Source organism: Malaya genurostris, chromosome 3 (assembly GCF_030247185.1).
Source record: "Malaya genurostris strain Urasoe2022 chromosome 3, Malgen_1.1, whole genome shotgun sequence".
Lineage (NCBI taxonomy): Eukaryota > Metazoa > Arthropoda > Insecta > Diptera > Culicidae > Malaya > Malaya genurostris.
In genome coordinates, this window is record NC_080572.1 from 173,405,729 (window position 1) to 173,427,789 (window position 22,061).

Sequence of the window (22,061 nt, forward strand, 5' to 3'; positions counted from 1 at the left end):
GGTCTTATCAAAAACGAATAAATTGAAATTAAAAAATAGTTTTCTAGTGAACTAATAATTTTATCACTAGAATTAGGTTTTACTGCTTGAGAGCAATAAAGTTGGTCATAGCGACCTGTCTCCAAGAAATAACCGTTTTCGAAATATTAAGACAAGAAATTCGAAGGATTCAATTTCTCGATTAATGGCACAACAAATTTACCTATACAACTATTCTGAATGGAATATACAGTTAACTATAACTTGCTTAAACTACACAATTCAATAAAAATCTGAGTGCTTTTCATGTCTGAATATCTCGAGAACGGTTATGTCTAGAAAAAAGTCACTACACGGAACCACCCGCGATCCCATTTCAACCAGAATATTAGTTGATTTTCTGAATTCGATTGGTTAAAATTTGATACAACTAATCGATTGTTGTTTTAACTAAACTGTCATTTTTGTTTTTCGATTAGCAGAAACGATGGTTGAAACAACTAATTTAACTGTTTGAAAAAAGAAGCTGTCAATTAGTGAGGACATATACCTTTCAATTTCAACAAATATTTTTGTTGAAATAACTGGTGTTGTTATTGAAACAAAATTCTGTTAGTTAAAAAATAAATTGGTTTTATTTGTTTTAGACATTGCAAATAGTTGAATCAACTCTGATTCGATCGGAAAAGATTGATGTAGAAAAACGTTTTCAATCAGCAAAAGTGCCCGTAGGGGCGAGTAAATTAGCGAAAGTATTAAATTTACCTAATATGAGTATTGAAAGATGATGCCTTCAAACGGTTGAACTAAAGTTATCCACTGATAATTTTAGTCAATTTATATGAGCTTGGATGCATCAACTGCTGGGAATTGGAATTTTTCGACGGCAATTCAAACGCGCCATTCAATCGCAGCGCGTTCTGTGTGTTTGAAATCCTTCGCTCCTGTTACTTTTATAAATTAAATTCATGTCAAAAAGCGTTTTATTGCTAATGCATGAACATCATCATCGGTATCAAACAGCTGGAAGTAAAACAGTCTGCTGGAAGTAAATCAATGATCGAATTTGAAGCATGAAATTTTTGCGCATACCTGAAAGATAACGAGATGATCATTCATAAACGTTTTCTAATTTGTCACCAAATCTTTTTCATCTTAAACAAGGTTAACTTTATCACAACACTGCTGTTAGATAAACACTTTTTATCATAAATTTCTCAAATCGAATGAACACGATTTCACCAAACGCTTTAACCATCGATGTTGTTTCATTGACATTTTGAAGCGACGCGAACAAATTTCAACTGAAAAAGTTGTTGATTTTGCATTGCGATTATTGTTTTGCTTTCAACTGTCTCCGGCATTTGACAGCATTCAAAACAACATATTTTTCAACTACTTGAATATATGCAAATCAAAAACCATATTGGATGAATCAAAAAGGAATTAGTTAAATTAACTATCGCAAAAATCAAAAACTGCGATATCGCAATTTTATGATCGAAGGGTTTTCCGTGTATAGAAAAATATATTGCCCTTAAGCAGTGACTACTTTTCATCAAATTGATCCAGCTGATTACCTCGGTTTCTAACAAAGTTTACAAAGCTTCATCCCAATCGAATCAAATCAGTCATGATTATATGCTATTAGTATCTGGAATTGCATGGCTTGTAGAAACTTTGATGTTTGGAAGAACAATGCATAAAGCTATTTTAATTGCAAAAATTGAGTAATAATTTCGCATTGTTTTGATCAAGAAGAATGTGGGCTATTCAGATGACCCTAGCAAAATAATACGTATTGCATAGAGAAAAAGTATTTTAGAAAATAAATGTGCTCGCATGTACAACATTGAAAACGATTCACATGCTATGCTATTAAACTTTAGGTCAAGGTGAATTTTATATGTGTTTATTTATTTATTTGTCCTACAAATGTAGACTACATACAAAAAAAATACAATGCTTTCTTATCTACTATTCATTATTTTTAAGATTTTGTTTCCAGTTTTATTTTCTTTGTTTCCTAGCCATAGTTTGATTTGTTGTAAAAGCGCATCATTTGATTGACAAGATTATTTTTGTTATATTATCTTATTTTTTTTCCGAAAACATCTAACAACTTCTAAGATGGCGGCTTGGAGCGTAAAATTTGAATTGTGATAGCAGGCAAGGATGGCTTTTATCGTATCAAAGAACGCTCACCAGCAACTCTTCACACGATTGAATCTGTGCCATCAAAGAGAGACGGATATCATCGCAACAACAAAAACCCGGCATGGCTCATTTAACATAGAATAAACACCAGTGCGAGAGCGAATTTCTCTCGATGACATTTCTGAGAATCAAAGTTTAGCACGCTGGGATCCTCTCTGAAGCAACAAACGGCCGCTTATTCTCGTTTCGCGTTCCGATTCTATACAGGCAGTTGATAATTGCTATAGAATCATTTTACTATTGCCGCTTACTATGTGCATATAACCTTTGTATAAGTTGTGTCTATGAAAATGTCTGTGAATGCTCCACACAAGAATTTTGAAATATTGCAACCTAGTATGAGAATCATCAAGTTGAATCATCGATTCGATTTTCTGTGATAATTGTCAACTTGTGATTCTCTCTTGGGAAATTCCACACAGCAACGATCATTATCAGACTGTACATTTTTTCAAGGGCCGTGAAATACTCAAAGTATGAAGTGGAGCGAAGAAATGTAGAAAAATTCTCTCGCGGTTCATGCATTGAGAGACTCGAGTTTTTGTAGCATCTTCTACCGGATTGAAAATATAGATAGCAATATAGCAACTTCTGTCAAATTTTCGGCAATCACCAACACTGATAGCAGGTGTTCAGATTATATTCGAGTTATCTTTTGGGTTTAACAAATGAATTCGATTTGTGTTCCAACTTTCTAGCTCTATTAACGATTCTATTGTTTTTCAAATGTTAAAATAATTTTCGGTAATTGTTTTGGAATTAATCTGTGAGTTTTATTATTTTAGGAAAATTTCAGAATGTCTTGTGAAATAATTTGATCTATTATATTCTCAACCATGATGGCTAGGTAGTCCGATACTATCGTCTTTCATAAAACGGGTGTGCAGTTATAGATTCTCATCAACTGAAAGTATGATTTCATTCTGAGCTTTTGGAACTGATTACTAGCCTCAATTCCGGTATTCCGTAATACTGAAATTTCAGATAGCTTCAGACAATATCTATGAAGTGATTCTGGAACATGTTCAATGTTAAATCGGTCGATACTTTAGACAATCATCGTACACTATTTCGAAACAACTTGAATTTAAGTTAATGGGTGTTACGATTCGAAATTGGAACATGACGTTTTTTTTTTGTCATACATCCACTTTGAAGATGTGTTCAATATAACATGCCTGCTGTTTGATATTTATATTTTTTCTTGAACTCTGAAAATTTTATCGAAATTAAAGGAGCGAAATTACGCGTCAAAGTATTGATAACGCATAGCAAATATTCGAACAATTCAAACTTTAAGTTAGCGAAATTGTATAATGTGCCCAATTCTACTGTCACTAACTTAACTTAGTGGACAGCCAGGACACATACTACAAACTGCCTCTTTAACGGGGGCAACCGGAAGAAAATGTGTGAAAGAGATTATCTAACATATTACACTTTCGAAGTTCACAAAAAATATCTTATGTAGCAGGCCATCTGTTCCTGTGGTTGTAAAAAGCCACTTGACCATCTACTTTAAGGGCTGAGGCCAGTGTGTTTTAGGGCGTTTTAGAGAGCTACTTTCACGCTTCAAATCTGATTTTCTCAGAAACGATGACGAATATCAAAAAACTCAACTGACCATCTCTTAAAAAATTAGTTTAGATTACGCTGTGAAAATTTCACAATGATTTATTGACTTTACGGTCGGGGAAGTCTTTTTTCTGAAGGAAGAATTGCATAGCTGAAAATGGCAACTTTCAACTTGTTCAATGAATATCTCGCCTTCAAAGGCATGCATCGAAAATCTATCCGGACAACGTCTAGATAATTTAATTTAGATGCGATTAGTGCATAAAAACATAGGTGTCGTCGCGATAAAAATGAAGTGAATGTTATTTTTGTGAAGGTAAGTCGATTTCTATGCACGCACCATTTTTTATGCTCCAGTTTTCTGGCAACGTAGCAAAAAATGGGAGAGAAATAAAATCGGCTTAGCAAGGCTGCTAAACAAGAGATAGCTCTATTAGATGGAGACACATATTATGCCATTCGACCGATTGATGTAGTCAAATAACCGAAAATATCAAAACTTTCTTGGTCACGTTTGACGCATGCCATTTGTCATAATGATAATTGGACTCGTAATATTTTAATCTAATGTGAAACTTCGTTTGTGTTTCGATCGAGTGATATTTTGCAAGGAAAACAAACTCGAACTAAGTGTGAATTTTATATTCAGTCCAAATATTGCGATGATATTAGATGAAATAGCAATATTATTTTTATTTTTAATATTCTGTAGTGAATAGGTTCGTTCAGAGGTAAGCAACATATTGATCTGTTTTTTTTTTCAAATGAATGTTATGCCAAATTATCATTACGTTAAATAACCATTATGCCAAATAACCATTTAGCCTAACGGCGTTATGCCAAATGGTGTTATGCAAAACGACTGTATGCCAAACGTGATAGCCCCTTTCTCCGAATGGGTCATTTCGTTGCAAATTGGTTTTCAACGGCGCACTTTTTTCAAGAAACCGTAATCGAAGTTGTTTCAGATCGAGACCGTCGTTGGAAGCGCCTACCATTGTGAAGAGCGAATCATGCTAGTTTCAGTTTCATTGGTTAAGGTAAATTTGAACGAGTAGCCACGTGGTCGATTAGGAAGAAAGTATTCGATTGAAAATTATTGTATGATTCGACGAAATTGTTTCGGACTAATCGGCTCACATTGGAATGACTTTCGTTTGAAAAATTCCCGATCTCTTTAAACTCAGATGTAACAACTAATTTTATTTTTAATTCTGCATAAGTTGAATGCTATAACTATCTTAGTTGTTCGAACCGCACATTTAATGAATTGAGCTAACCAGTACATTTGTGCAATAACTACACTCCCAGAAAAAATTAAAATTTCCTTGTTTTCCAGGGTGATGCAGAAAATTACATATATGACCGTTTAAATTCAAGTCTTGTGTCTAATTCGCTTTTCAATTCAGTAAAATAAGCTGTTAATGATAAATATTCACTTGCTTTTTGGAGCAAATTAACATGATTTAATTTTTTTGATTCTGAAGTGATATAATATTAGATTTGTTTTCAATTAAAAGTGAAGGAATTTATTCAAGATATCCATCTTTAAAAGAATCAATGATGATACTTGCTTTTATTAACAGCACTAGCTTGCGGAAGCTACAACTACTCACTAATTTTAATAAGTTTATTTTGATGTAAAATTTTGATTATGTAAAACAATTCAAAGCTGTAAGTCGCATTCATTCACTATTTTCAAAAGCTTCAGCTCAACACTTTAAAGGATTGAGTTACTCTTTCCGACATTTCAGTGGCTTTTGGCTTTTGATTTCCTTCAGAACTAGTCTACCAGTCCCGTTTACAGACTTTTTCCGATCACTTTCAATTTGAAAATCGAATGAAAACTAAATTACCTGAAACACAATTATTGGCACGGAGAAATAAAATTGAGTTGAGCCGATGACCAGCTTACCATAATTTGTTTCCTACAATAGATATAGACTAACCTCAGAGATTTGATTTGAAATATTCAATGGCATTACTAGACTTGTGGTTGTAGCACAACAGGGTGCTGTGTTTGTGTGTGCTTCACAGCAGGCAGTCAACAGAAGTATCCCCAGTCAATGGGTTGGATTGGTCGAAGGTCGAAGGCATTCTGTACATGTGCGATTACTACGCCATTCCACAAGCTGTTAGTCATTTAAGTGGAAAATGAAAGAAATGTGGCATGTGCCCAGCTGCACCCGTTTGGAGGAACTGAGACAAAGATAATTTCCGTTTGTTAGCTGTCCTTTCCAATATCATCGGTACTCAATACAAAAGACGTTTCCACTTCACAGAAATCGTAACACCGCATCATCATCGATAGTGCATTTTCGCGGCATGCCTCGTCCTCATGGCATTAAAACCGCAGACGTGACTGAAGATGGTTCTTCTCGGATGAGCTTCTAGGAAGGGCCTCTCGAGCTAACAGGTTGGGCGAAAACTCGTTCAAGTGTCTATTGAGGCTCATGCACCGCAGAAAAGCGTTCGAACCCCGAAAGAGCCGGATTGATTGAAGCAGGAAAACTAATCAACGTGGTTATCGATTGGTAAACTGGAGCGAAGACCGGGTTTTCGGCTAGTACTAAGTCGTTGGCTCCTAGCCGTCGAGTTTGACATAGGTTAACGATTGCTTTGACACGTACTTGATATTCCGAACCCCGACGTTTGTACGATTTGACTGAGTTGCAGGAAAAGTTTTCCGCTTCGCATCCTTCACTCGGAGAGAAGAAAATTGGTATTCAAGCAGGGAACCGATCTTTGCTAGCTACGATGCTGGTGGATTGCACAACAATTTGGAAAATTGGATCCAAATTACATCGAAATCTGTTGCACATTCAGGTACACGAAACTGTCTCATAGTTGTCTAATGAGATACCGATGCTTTGTGATGCTTTGTGATGTTGTTTCGCATTGTTTGACTTCCTGTAGCAAGTAAAATCGATTGTCTACGTCTCGGTTTCAATGCTTCCTTATTTCGAAACAAATTTGTTCATTCGCGTTATTTGTTATGAACGTTCTAAGCTTCAAAGTCGCGAAAAAGCACAAGCAAAAAAGTTAAAAATTAGTAATCAAATAAAAAAATTCAAACTTGGGCCTATTTTTTTCGTTTTTTAGTTGAAAAAAGAAGCCTTAGGGGTTTAACTCAATCTTGGCAAAGTTTCAGAGTGGAAAGATTAATACTTTCAGAGCAGTGATTTTTTAATCGCGACCCGCACTGCAGCGCAACTCGCTCGAATACGGTCTTAACTTGTCGACACATGTCGCGCCACTGATCGAATCCTAACTTTGATAGTTTATTATTAGCAACGTTTAAGTTAAGATCGCGGTGTAAAATGAATTCAAAATTGAATTAAAAAAGTTCGTGTCGAATATTTTCGAATAATTTACCGAAAAAAATAGATTTTGGTGGCTGATTTTGCGTGGAATACCCGTATACTAGGTGCATATACCCGGGTTGACGGTTCAATGCATAGGGCTTTGGAAGGATTCTTAGGGTCAGTAGGGTCATGGTACTAGTCATGCAATGATTCTGTACGCTAAAAATAGGCCGATAATAGTCAAAGGGAGCCAAACAAGACAAATGAGGTGAACGGGAAAGAAAGTGAAACTCTACAAGTGTAATTTTTGCCATGATTTACATGTTCTTGGGCATCGGTGCATATGGTTTGTTAAAATTTCATTTCATTCATCGCCCATTTTCATGATTTAAATCATTTTGCTTTTTCTGGCATGTTCATGATTTTCATCATTTCTTAGTCCTTGTACTGGCAATTGATTTTTTCGGTGTAGCATTCAATATACGATAGAATTTGGTTCCAGATTCATCATTTAATTATTCTCTTCAAAACACTAACACTCGATTTCTTACAGTCGATGGATTTCAATTAATCAGTATCTCATTTATTAGCCAAAACTCTGCCATTACCATCATTATAACTACCTTTGATAGCCCTGCTTAGGCCGACAGCGAATCGAATCAATATCGGCTCAATTTTCCGCCACAGCGAGGCAGACAGGTCGACACAATGGAAATATCATATCGAATAATTTATCGTCATTTACGAGCTCGCCTTGTCTACCTGACTGCGGAACACTTCATTCAAGGAGTCACTTCCTTTTCCGAAGGCGGCTTTTTCTGCCACCTTTCGCCTGCCACCTGAGCACTTCATTAAGAGTTAGGCTCATGTTCACAGCCGGAAATCATCGTCATTAATAACGTTTATAGAGTTAGATCGGGAATGCGACGAAAATCGTTTCCCTCGGAAAAAAAATCAATTCGACCTCTTACCGAAAGCCGCCATTTCCCATCAATTGTCACCTGAAATGATTCCGCTTAATCGAGGGCTCCGTGCAGGCGTCAGCTCGTGATGACGATGAGTTTTCCGTCACACTTTCCCTCTCACCTCATGCTGTTTTATGTTTGCTTGCTCAATTATGCCGGATCATCGCACACAGATTTATCAGGTGTGCGTTTCAGGTTAACAATAGCGATTCAAACCAAACGAAAGCTACGAGATGACGGCAAACAATTCTGTCACATGCAATTTGAGGTTTTGGTTTTTTGTTGTCCAATTCCAACACAACAGCGGAAAGTTTCTCAGAATATCAGTCATAAACAGAACGAAGCCTACAGTGAAAGCACGACTGAGAATGAAATTCAAAAGGATACGAAAAAAAATATTTTCCCCGACTTTCGAAACGAGGCACCAGTTTTATAGCCATAGTTTTTCCGCTCTGCTTTTTTTTCGACCGTTCGCCTTTTGATTTTATGCTGTGGCCAGTTCTCGGAGGATGGGAAGAAGCAACACGTTAGCTGAACGCTACAAGTGCCCTCTGCTAATGGTCCTGCCCCAGCGAAGCAACCAGTCAACCAGGCAGTGTGCATATTTATGTGCGGGCATGTTTCGTTTAGTTTTTCCGCTTCGCCTCGAAACATGGCCATGGGAGCGACTATGGGTATGGGCTTTCGTGCTGGTCGCAAAACGACTCGCAACAGGTGGACCACTGAATAGTGGAGAACAATTTGAATGTCTGCATTTGGAGTGGTTTTTTTTGTGCCGAAGTTTCCTGCAACAAAGCGGCAACAAAGGCATTGTGGAAAATGAAGACTATATTCGTAGGATAATAAGGGGAATTTTCGACAACTTTTTAATTAGTTTTTGGGTGAGCATCGGAACCATTCTCTATCGGTCTACTAGTCCGCTTCGCAAGTTTCTCAATCAGGCTTCAAGAATTACCTGTCATAAAAAAGCGGGATGTACGATAGCCTTATAAAATGATACTTTCTGTTGTTCAGTAAAACTATGGGAAGAATTAAAATACAAGACCATACGCCGCCTAGAAAATTTGTTTTAAGTCCCTAGTTTTCTTCCATCCGAAAATATCATATCAGAATCATTACGAGCAATTCCAGAAATTGAATGGATGAAAATTTGTACACGTTTTTAGTATGACAAACCATTATATTTTGCACGGCTGTAAAATGAATTCGTATCAAGAGTGATTTTTAAAAAAAATGCTGTGTTTTGCGATGCACTTACCTTGAATCGTTGTAGTTCAAAAACTGTTGTACACAAAACATGAACTAGAAGAAAATAGCAAAAAATCAATTGGACACTATTAATAACATACAGAAGAAATTTGATGCTTTTTAAAAAAAGAAAAAGTTAAAGGTTTTTTATGTGTTTTTTAGGGATAAAGCCTACAAAATTTATAAAACCCTCTAGAATGAAAAAAAAAATTCTTGTAGTCTAAACGAATCTCGAACTGGTTGTTTACGACAGTTTGCGAAGAAGCCTCGATTGATTCCAAATTTTGAGGAGACTTTTACAAACACATTTTCTAGTAATGCACGTAGGGGTTTCTTGATATGTTGTATTTTTATGTGGAAAATTTCACCTATATGTTTATAATTTTTCGAAAAATTATTATTTTAAAAATCTCCTGCGTGGTATACAAGTTTATGATATATACTTTGAAAACGACTTTGGTTCTTATTTATTTCTTCGTGTTTCACCTTCTGCTCATCAGTGCTAAAAGCAGTTTAAATTGAACTGCTATCTCGCGCCAAACAGTTCAATTTTAAACCGCTTAGGCGACGCAAAGTTAGCACAATTTATGCAACCCTCAAATAATATTGCAGGTACCCATTAAGTTCCAAAACCCCAAATGACGACTGTTGTCAATTGGTTTCGTTACTATCGGCCCGTCAGAATAGACATTGTGTGTTTAGTGAAAAACGAATGCGTTGCAAATAGCAATGACTTTGCGTTTGCTTAGCGGATTATACTGATCCGCAAGGTGGCATTAGTAGATCAACATAATCTGCTAACGCACTGATGAGCTGAATACGAAATGTAAAAAATTCAAATTAGTCATGTGTACTTTGGCACAAACCGGAAACCAAGAGGTTCCAAACCCACGCATGACTCAAAAATAAATTTCGATAGCTTTCACTATATCTCTGGAAAATGTTTATGAAATTGTTCTATTTTTTGCGCAGGCTGGCCATAAACACCAAAATGAATTTACTTCTTCTAGAAGTAACCGATCTCAAGATATTGAGATCGAAGAACTTGGAATGGAATGGTATACTCATTATACTGCTGAAACACACAAAATCATTTCAAAATCGAGTTTCATTGGGTTCTGAAATGATTATGATTTGATACACTAGCTTTCGATGAAAAGAAACTGAAAAACAAAACTTTTTAGCTATAAAACGTTTTCTTTCCAAAAAATATCCATCGAGCAAAGCATGGACGATAAGTGGGGAGCATAATTATTAATCTTCAAAAATTATTTTTTTCTGTGTTTTTTTTCTAAAAGGTGATTTTTTTGAGGTTAGGATTTTCATGCATTAGTATTTGCTCAGATTTTTTGAGGTTATGATTTTCATGCATTATTATTTGCTCAGTATGCTCTGACATTTCATCATGAATAGACTTACTAACGAGCAACGCTTGCAAATCATTGAATTTTATTACCAAAATCAGTGTTCGGTTCGAAATGTGTTTCGCGCTCTACGCCCGATTTATGGTCTACATAATCGACCAAGTGAGCAAACAATTCATGCGATTGTGACCAAGTTTCGCACTCAGTTTACTTTATTGGACATTAAACCAACCACACGAATGCGTACAGTGCGTACAGAAGAGAATATTGCGTCTGTTTCTGAGAGTGTTGCTGAAGACCGTGAAATGTCTATTCGTCGCCGTTCGCAGCAATTGGGTTTGTGTTATTCGACCACATGGAAGATTTTACGCAAAGATCTTGGTGTAAAACCGTATAAAATACAGCTCCTGCAAGAACTGAAGCCGAACGATCTGCCACAACGTCGAATTTTCAGTGAATGGGCCCTAGAAAAGTTGGAAAACTTCGGAGAACAATTCATCTCAAGAAATGGACCGGTAAGTTGGCCACCAAGATCATGCGATTTGACGCCTTTAGACTATTTTTGTGGGGCTACGTCAAGTCTAAAGTCTACAGAAATAAGCCAGTAACTATTCCAGCTTTGGAAGACAACATTTCCGAAGAAATTCGGGCTATTCCGGCCGAAATGCTCGAAAAAGTTGCCCAAAATTGGACTTTCCGAATGGACCACCTAAGACGCAGCCGCGGTCAACATTTAAATGAAATTATCTTCAAAAAGTAAATGTCATGTACCAATCTAACGTTTAAAATAAAGAACCGATGAGATTTTGCAAATTTTATGCGTTTTATTGTTTAAAAAAGTTCTCAAGCTCTTAAAAAATCACCCTGTATATTCTCATTCAAAAATTCAACTAATTTAGTGAAGGTCGATCATACAATACTTCTTTGTAGGATTAGTATTTTTTCGATAACTTCCTTTCCATTTGAAGTAAATCGATTGAAAATGTTTGGCCGATTTCAAAAGACGGAGCTGTGGTTCACTGGGAAATTTATAGCACCTATAATCTCTCTCCGGACAGGACAATCCGATGGTAAAAAACAGCCATGAATTAATCCATCGGGTTCCTGCTTTCCTCCTTCACTTGAAAATTTAATAGTGAATTAACGTGACTATTTTTGTATTATATCAGTCTCGAATACCGTCGGGTTTTAAAGCGACGAAAATCAGGAAAATACAATAGAAAAATGCAGAAAAGCCAAAATGATGATTCGTATGGATTGGAATTTTTCGCCTTCTTAAACCCGCCCACGGTTGCGCGATGTCTAGTAGATGTTTCACGTGCAACGAGTTGCTCGGCCGTTGAAAAGAATTTTACAAAATGATGTCACGAATGACACCTATCAATGATTTGTTTACATACTCAACTATAGGTAGCTGTCAAACGATGTTTATCTTAATCATTTTGTAAGGTTATGTCATGTTCGTGTAATTCTCAATACTAAATCGGTTACAAAGTCGTTTCGCAAAGCAAAACAAAGCCTTGGTATTACATTCCTGTAGTGGAATTTGGTCAGCATCATTCTGCAAAAACCAAAACAATGAAGAAGAATGGCTAACACAAAATTGGATATTACAAACAACTTGTTTATTCAGTACCCTTTACCGCACTTCCCCGCTAATTAACGATCAGAATATCATCACTAAGATAAGGAAATTAAGATTTTACTCGATTTGAAACGCTCGAATGTTTGTTTACCATACTCTGAGCGCTACACCAAATGCCCCAGATGTTGGCTACGATAGCACTTGCTGGAGCGCCCTATCCTTGCCACCGGGCTGGTTTCAACAGACTTCGCAGCCAATTCAAAGTGTACAGAACCATTGCATGGCAGGTGCTACAATTCTACTGACACAACGAATCGGGGCTCGAACATACGACAACTGGTTTGTAAGACCAGTGCCCTACACAAAAAGAAAAGTTGAAACTTACACAACATGTAAACCGATAGTACTATGAAATAGACATCAGTTGAAACGAAAATCTGATTTAAAACCATGATTGATGTAAAATTACATTAAAATTCATTTCATTGAACAAGACTGTATATTTACAAACCGCTTTGTTTTGTAATGTAAATTTCCATTCAATTGCCTGCTTCAAATATGTGCATGGAAATAAATGTGAAATCACAAAATATTTTTATCTGTGTATGCATTGAACCGTCAACCCGGGTCAACGTTGTTTTGCGCGGAACGTGTTTTTAGTACCATAATTTCACATGATCCAATTGCAAATTATTTATGTCCCGGGTTAGCGATACAATGCATAGGACGCTGGTCTTACAAGCCAGCTGTCGTATGTTCGAGCTCGAAGGATTCTTAGTGTCTGTAGGAACCCTAGTACTAGTCATGCCATGAATTCTGTGCGCTGAGAATCGGCTGCAAAGTCTGTTGAAACAGAAAGGTCAAATTCCCCGAAAGGAATGTAATGCCAAGACTTTGCTTTGAAATACAAATTTATTGCGAAGTACTCCCATAAATTTTCGAAAACACGAGTTTTGCGCCAACTCAAACAAAAATTAGCTTTAGAAACTTTCTAAACAAGTAAACTTTGTCACAAAAAGAAACATTGCATACTTTGCTTTTCAAAATTGGTCTAGGCTGTCTTTTGAAAAAAGGCAAATTTGTTTAACCTATTCTTTTCAAATAGCTATAGTGGAACAACAACTTATCCTACAAAACACTATTACTTTCGTAGGATTCGTCTTTGCAACATTACTACAACACTTATGTAGTATTTATGATTTTTCGACAAGAACTATTTGAAGAAAAAAATGATTTTCCAAAGACAATCTCGATCAATTTTGTATGTAAAGTGCGATTTATTAATTTTTATTTCTCTTAGTTTGTTTGACGTAAAGTCAAGGTGTTGCCAACCATGATTACGATTTGGCGCAAAATTCGTCAATAATCTCGCTACACTGTCAAGGAACACTGTCAGATTGACAGCATACTTTAATCACTTCTTTATAAAAAGGGTCAACTTTTAAGGCTTAAAATTGAACTACCATGGACACCGTTTATTTTTTTTTTTGCAAATAGCGATTTTATCTGAAAAATATACTACTACGATATGTGTATGATAAATTTGTGTATAAGTCTAACTACATTTCTAGTCCCAGTACTTGTCGTTCAAATAATGCCTTGGTCCCAAAAGGAATCTTTATAATAGGCGACATGTTCGGTAGGGAAACGCTATACGAACTGAGATCTTCAAAGTCAAAGATGAGACGTGAAGAAAACAAACTTTGTTGTGGAGCCCTAAATTTGGCTAATCTCTGAATAAACTTCTTTACGCTTTACGCTATAAAAAATCCGGTCAATCTTTGAACAAGTGTTTCTGAATAAAACAATTGACTGTAAATGATCTCTTTCGGAATGTTCGTTTCGATTAACTTTTTTGAATACATTTACATGTTCTATTCCTATTGTTCTGAAGCTGTCGGTTATTCTTACAGTTTATGGTCAGCTAGTAGCCAGTAAGTCTTTTTTCTATTTTGCGATATTCAACTTGCTAGAGGACAAATTATAGTTTATATGCAAATCGTACTGGATAAATTACGTAGGGTAACGGTTCCCTATTTCATGTGAGCTCCTATTTCCATCTCATCCCTTCACCTCATTACTTTGATCATGAATAATATCTTATAATGTACCTGAACCCAACTGTGAAATGTTTAAAAATGAATATTTAGGCTATTGTCACACTTTTCCTTTGGAAGAAATGGTTTTAAATTCTTCGGTGATCGTTTTTCTTTCATTCAAAACAAATTCACTTTTCGATTTAGGACACATTTTCGTCTCAAAATTTACAGTTCATCATGTTTCTGAATATCTACTAAACGATTCGTCTCAAAACATGGTCACTGTTTCGCCCAATTACAGTACTATTGAATGCTGGATGACTTTATAATTAGTAATGTTCACTTACCACTTGTTTAATTAACGATTAAAAACTTCAAAAACTACCCGACAAGCAATAAAAGTCTTCAAAAATATGAGATGAAAATTTTTCACTTAGTTCACTTGATGGCGCTTTGTCTTCATCTCATTTGGTTTCGCAAAGTTGCCAAGTTTTCTCAAAATGTTACAGAACAAAAATTGATCATAAAAAATATGTTTTTGGTATTCGTAACATTAGTTTAATTATATTATTGATTTTATTATTTCAATAAAACTGTTTCGGCTTCGAATATTACCAAAAGGAGCGTGTTAAATACTAATGAAATAAGCATTGTGGCAAATCTAGTTGCACTGGTTTCATTCCGCTATATGTCAACATAACGCTGTGAAGTGTGCGTGTTTCATCGGCTGTGCACAGAGATGCCAGATATTTTCATAGAAAATATGTCTTGCTTTGCATAAAAAGTCAAATTGGTATAAAATTTTAATATAAATGTTTGTCAGTGTTCATCATCGATTATCTGCTCAAAAGATTTCCATTTTAACATGTGATTTGTCCGTTGATTAATATACTTTTAATGAATCATTGCAATCAAATACTAATAGATACTCAGGGAGAAAAGTCTATTTTTTTACTTCTCACTTTTTATGAATCTGTACAAATCTGTATTAAATTTAGGAAATCTGTATAAAATCTAATTATCTATAAATCTGTACTTTAATTTAAATCAGTATGCGAACGCAAAAATCTATACAATACAGATAAATCTGTATAAATGGCATCTCTGACTCTGCCTTATTTTTAGAAGAGCTTATGCCTAAATAGTAACAATTCCTTTTTTGTTTTTATTTAAACTTCACCAAATTACAATTACAGTACGATTTTTAAATCAAAACGAAAGGTAACGAAAACGACCGAACAATTTTTAAACGTCGAAACGATTCCAAACTGGTTCTAAAAATGTCGTGTGTTGTCTCATGATTGGCATTAGGCCGTTTTTAAGAAGAATTCTGACATTTTGAACCTGTGAGTGTAATAGTGCAATATATTGTTTTGATTGCTGTCGCCATTGCTAATTTATAGGATGAGTAAAGGACCGACGATAGGGTGGATAAAAATTCATTGAGATGAAATTAGGAGCAGAGTAGTGAACACACCATAAGTGTTTTTAGCTGTTTTATGAATATTAGTTTAATTTTGAAGAAATATGAATCAATTCTCAATGTGGAGCAAGGCGAATGAAGCAGAAATATGAAATATTTATAGTGGTTTTAGTAACTAAATCGGGGTATTGAGCCAACGTCCTTACAAATGAGATGAAATAGGGAGCCCTTACCCTACATCACGAGTTCATATGAATTGTTGTGCATTACATCATATGTGAGCAAATATATCCTGTCTGCTCACTGCTTAGCAGATTTGATGATTTGATTCCTGCAGCTTTCCAGAAGACTTTTTTGCTTGTTCGTGCTTAAAGCTACGCAATGCGAACAAGATTAATCACTAAACACTGCTTTATAACAGATTTAAAACGAATACTACATTCATAAATCTCTGTTATAAGCATAATTTTACTAAAACGAAATCAGTGACTGAAAAAATAGAATAACACATGATAACAATCAATCTGGAAACGGTTACATTAACAAATTTATTCTGCATGTGAAAACAATACAATGCAAACATGACAGTTTCGCGAAATGCTTTCAAACTGACTCACACATTGCGTGATTCACCTGTAATAAAAAGCAGTAAAACATTGCCGGTGTTTGTCCAATGGTACCATACCCGTAATCCACGACGACAGCAGCCAAACAAAGAGGGCAATCGTTATTATGAAACACAAGCGTAGTCCACTAACAAAAAAAAGCACAAACCGCCTATGAATTGTGCACTATTAATCATGTCCAAAAAACTTGCTTCACAGCTTTTCGTCGAGCTATTCGTGTCACCATAACATAGAACACAATTTGATATAATACTCATTAATGGATATAAATTATGCTGTGTTGCTTAGGCTTCACTTAAACAGATGATGATTAATTCGTAGGAATTAAAATTCTACCGTTCCGAATGATTTATTAAATTAACGCGTGTTGTTTTGCTTTTTTTTTTCCTTTTTCGTCCAATTTCGCAGGGTGCGTCTTCTAGCTTAGTGGTCAAGTTTGCGGACACCGAGAAAGAAAGGCAACTCCGTCGTATGCAACAAATGGCCGGTCATATGAACCTGCTGTCCCCGTTCGTCTTCAACCAGTTCGGACCGTACGGTGCCTACGCACAACAGCAACAAGCAGCACTGATGGCCGCGGCCACCGCACAAGGAACCTATATCAACCCAATGGCAGCACTCGCAACACAAATACCTCATGCGTTGAACGGTGGGTACCAACTGGCGCTTCCCTGTGAAGCAACGACTGATTGTCATCGCGTTTCTTCACACCCGCCAGGTTCAGGACAACCCGTAAACGGTGCCATCCCATCGCTACCATCGCCGACGATGCCAACCTTCAACATGGCAGCACAAACCCCCAACGGGCAGCCAGCCGGTTCCGAAGCAGTCTACACCAACGGGATCCCTCAAACCTACCCTGGGCGTAAGTAGACTTCAGTTCTCGTTGGGCAGTTGTGCCACGTAGTTGCTTTGCTTCCTCAAAAATCACAGTAATGTATTGATTCAGCCATTTACATAGATGCGCTCCATCTATCGATACCGGCCCAAGGACTTCCAAACGGAGACGCCGCACTACCCCACGCAGCGTATCCTGGCATCCAGCCCTATCCGGGCGTTGGTAAGTGCGAACTTCTTTACACTAACACAATTGATTATAGTCTTCTGCACCCATTTCTTGTATACATATATATATTAAATAATAGCTGCAATAGAGCTGTGTTTTACCTCGTTATATACATATATTTTCCTTTTTTTCGTTACGCGTCGTCGTCCGGTCGTTCATTGTTTATGTGTCAATGTTTATTATTACTCTTTCTCTATATACATATGTAAATTTTTTTAATAAAAAAGTCAACAACAAAAAAAAACAGCAAAACCAAACACACCAAATGCGCTCTCTGTTTACCGCTCTGTTAAAACTTGTTTTTCGTTGTTCAAATTCTGTCTGTCTCTTTCACTCGCTCCTAATTCAATGTCGGTGTGGTTTCCCCATTCCTAGTGCGACAAAACAAATGTCCGAACCGACGAGGCGCAGGGGGCTATCGTTATCGCTTCTAATTACTTTCCGTTTTTAATTACCATCTCTGCGCATCGATACTATCCCCTTACCCGTTACCGATCTGCAAACCAACAAAAAAAATTATCAGATAACGCTGCCAATCGATTGAAGCGTTCATCTGTTCTCAGTCCCAGTTAACTGCTCCTTAGACCAAAACAGATATCTATATATGAGATCGATGGCGCGGAATGTACGTACCCCCAAGCTGAATTCAGTCGGGCGTCGTCACGTCCCGTTCCTTAATTACTTTCGATATTTCGTTTTAGTACTATTTTTATCTCATCGTGAAAGACAATGAATGGCATCATTACCCGACTGCTTGTGAACGACAGACTAGACTGGGAAAATTACTGATCAGAAGGAGTTGGACTTTTCATTGGCATCGTCTTTGTTCAAAAACTTAGTTTTAGTAAGACACACAAAATAGAAAATGAAATAATTGTCTCTCTGACCTAGAAATGGGTACATTTAATTTGTTTTGTTATACACAGAAAACTATCGATAACTCATAAAAGACAGGAGTTTACCGACGCCGCTCGTCTACACAAGCATCTAAGCCAATGCGTATTTGTCCAGCCTGAATAACAATACCAACTATGAACCACTCGTTCACGTCTAACAATTTGACATCAATTACATCAAACAGGCATCGATTCTGCTTGCAACGAAAATAAAACGTAGCAATAGCATATTTGTTAATGGGGGCGTCTGGTTAGTCTGTCACTCGCTCGGCAAACTAACTGGAACCGGTGTCAGTGGCACTGAAAGGCAAACGAACAGATGACTTCCAATATTTGCCCTTGACAAATAAAGTGTGTCCAATTGTTGTCCAGGCGCAGCCGGAACGGAACTGCCAGGCCCGAGCAATTTCCCCGAAACGACTTTTCCAAAACAACTCCGGCACCCAGCGCTATAAATTCATGTTCAACATTTTTCGATACGTCGACGGCGAGGTGGTACCGTGTGCAACCGGAGGAAAGTATGCCGGATTCCCCGTGCACTCGCAGCTCAGATTCGCACCCCATTCTCGTCGAGGAACGGGAGACGAAATGCATTACATTCACGGCCGGATACGTTGCCTCAACTGCATCGGCCGTACGAATATGCGTGAAAGACATTTTTGACATTCGAAGTGCAAGCCCTACATACGTGTCGAGTGCAGACATGGCTTTATACCTTTTTCACTTTGCTGGCTGGATATGGATTAGAACGATGCTCCACGCGTTAGTGTTTGTGTGAAAAACATCTAATCCGGTATTACGTAGCATAAATAGGTTAGTCAGAATCTGGAATCATATGCAGTTTTTGTGTAAAATTGATCTTTTTTTTAGTTTACTTAAAAAATTCTAAACCAAATTAATATGAATAGTCCGTCCATCGGTTGAAATTTTAAACACACTTCTCTCTGTAGTTCCAGATTACCTTTTATGTGTGCCTTTTGTTTGTGAATATCAGCTGAGCCATCTCGGAGAAAAGTGAGTGAGCTCCATTTTGGAGATTTTGATTCCAATTTCCGGTACCTCCGGATCCACTGTCCGAGGACCGGAACTTTTCGGATGTCTTTCATGCAACCCGCCTGGGTTCGATTCCCAAACCCGTAGAAAGTCAGAAAGTTTTTCTGGCCCGAAGAGGCAAATGACCTTAAGGTTAAAACCTCTATAATCGAAAAAAAAGTTTGCAGCTCAATTTAGAATTTTTAGCTATTTTACATTATCGCTCCATACGACGACTAAGAATTCCAAACACTCATCACCCTGTAATTCCGTAACCGGACGTCATATCCAAACCAAATTCAGAAACTTTAAAAGGATCTTAAGACCTTTCATTTAAATTTTAGTTCAATAAAGTCGGAGTGAGTTCCGTTTTGGAGGTTTTTGCCCACTATTTCCGGTACTTCCGAAACCGATTTCCTAGGTATATCCATTGTTAGTTTGTGTGGTTGTCAGCTTACTGGACCTGTGGAATACAGGCGTTTAATTACTGTTTTTGAGAAATTAACTCTTTTTTACTCATTCTTCTATAAAAGCTAACAATTGAATTTGCAGTTTTTTCACTCATCACTCACCATTTTTCACTCTATGAGACATAAGTGGATTTCATTTGAGGCTAAGTTTGTTAAAATCGGATCTCTAAGAAAAGTGAGTGCATATTTTTGTCACATGTGCGTATCGCTCCTAATATAACCCCATTTCATAGCTAAAGAGAATCAAATCACGAATCTATGTCAGAAATGACAATGCAATGACTACTACATATAAGGATAGACATCGGTTGATAACGTGTAACGAAACGAATCGTTATCTCGTTATGTATTCTGATGGGAGCGAAAATTATTTTTCAATCGCAAAAGCATAGATACTTTTATCAAATTTATTCATTCATCTAGTTAACTTTGAGCAATTATTAAGTATTCTCATGTTTTTGCGTTTTTTAAACTTTCCATACATGCATACCTAGAAATAAAAACGCGTGATTTTACGTCTTCTAAGACCGACATATATGAGCGTCAAAAATGACTCAATTTTACAATAACTCTAACGTATTCATTCTTGTAAAATTTAGTCGTTTCACGGATTACATTATTATGGTTTGTGTTATATGTGAATTTGCGTCACCTGTAAATTTCATAAGTTTTTGCTGTGTGTTTTTCATCCAGATTCATACGACTTTTACTCAGCCATTTTGCATACAAAACTAATGCAAATTTACATTTTCAAATACACGGGCAAAATTCCGATTCAAGAAATGAGCAAAACGAGTCATGATTTGGGGAAAATAGTATATTTTCATGTTATGATAATACACCATGATTAAAAGTTCTCGGATCATGATCCATTTGGACTGATTTCGTTGAAATTTAGAGTAACGCATTTGACGTTGTTGGGTATAACTTTAGACGTGTTTCTGCTACGATGGTAATCTTTGCAACATAAATTCAGGCGCTATGTTTTAAAATATGAAGATTTTAAGTATGAATTAAATGCAATGGTGTGAAAGTTCGTGGTGTATTGTTTATACGATTTCAATTAATGTCTCAAATAATGTACATTTGAATAGCAAAACAGTGAAAAGCACAACGAATCTCTTTTAATCTGAAGCATCAACAATTTAAATATGTTTTTGAACAACCACGACACCTAAAATAACGTTTTTGCTTGCGTTCATTGCTCCAGATTTGATGTTTTGTTTCAGAATTTGGAAAACATAAACGAACTGCATGAAAATACACGTGTGAATCAAACCTCTTAAAAAGATACTCTATGTTGAATTCTAGCAAATACCGCGGATCGACTTTTCCTATTTTTGTTTTCAAAACATCGAACTTATTTTTCGGTTTACGTTATCTCTCGGAATATTATTTTAACAACAACAGTCACATCGAATATGTAAGAATACATTCAGATATATTCATACAAAGTGTAAAACTTATGATGTCAATTTTCGGTTCATTATCTTTATGTTGTCAATTCTCTGTCAGCCGGTGGGTAAACCAACACAATTTTGAAATGAATATGCCTAAGGATCAAGTACAAATTCTCAGTAGTTCATACTTTTCAATGTCTACTTTTTGTTTTACCATCAATCTATTAAACAATCCATCACGTCACTTGAGATAGAGGGTTCAAAGTGATGTTCGGATAGAAAATTGGAATTACTAGCTTTAAAAAAAATACATCCCTCAAGTAACGCATTTTCGGACCATGATTAATTTTCATGGCAGAAGACTTTTTGCTCACGGTTTCATGAGAAGTTAAAATGATTGGTTTCATGATTTTCTAATCATGACAGCAGTAACAGATTTCTTTCCGTGTACTTTTACACAGCTCGAAAAATCATGCGATTTTACATCTTATAAGATGCACATAAATGAAGCGTCGTATTTCACACAAATTTATATTTTGAAACATGTAAAGTATGTGATTTGAAAATTACATGTATTGAAATCGAACGAAATATAAAACAAAATATCGTTGACAACAGCGCGACTTGAACAGAGAAACATTTGATCACAAAGCACGTCAGTTAATCTACTGAGCCACAAAAGCGCATGCCTACTTTATGAACAATTGATACATATAAACTCATACAGCGACACTTGATAGCCGAGTGAAAATTACATTCCGATCCCTACTGAAAAAATAGCACAAAAACAAGATCTGCGTTGTTTTGCATTTTCGCCATCCTGAGTTGTAGTGGGCACAGTTCCAGAACAGCACCAAGTCGGAGGCAACGT

At 36.4% G+C, this 22,061-nt stretch overlaps 1 protein-coding gene across 11 annotated transcripts in view; it reads left to right on the forward strand.

Moving 5' to 3' along the window:
- LOC131433655 (CUGBP Elav-like family member 4) overlaps positions 1-22,061 on the forward strand; it is an 807,399-nt gene that overhangs the window by 750,659 nt on the left and 34,679 nt on the right. For 5 of the 11 annotated variants that reach the window (XM_058600154.1, XM_058600147.1, XM_058600150.1 and 2 more), the window contains 3 exons: positions 16,735-16,975; positions 17,045-17,191; positions 17,276-17,386. In XM_058600154.1, the coding sequence (XP_058456137.1) occupies positions 16,735-16,975; positions 17,045-17,191; positions 17,276-17,386 (499 nt within the window). Of the gene's footprint in view, positions 1-16,734; positions 17,192-17,275; positions 17,387-22,061 lie in introns of all 11 variants that reach the window. The other 6 variants (XM_058600148.1, XM_058600145.1, XM_058600144.1 and 3 more) reach the window with 2 other exon arrangements.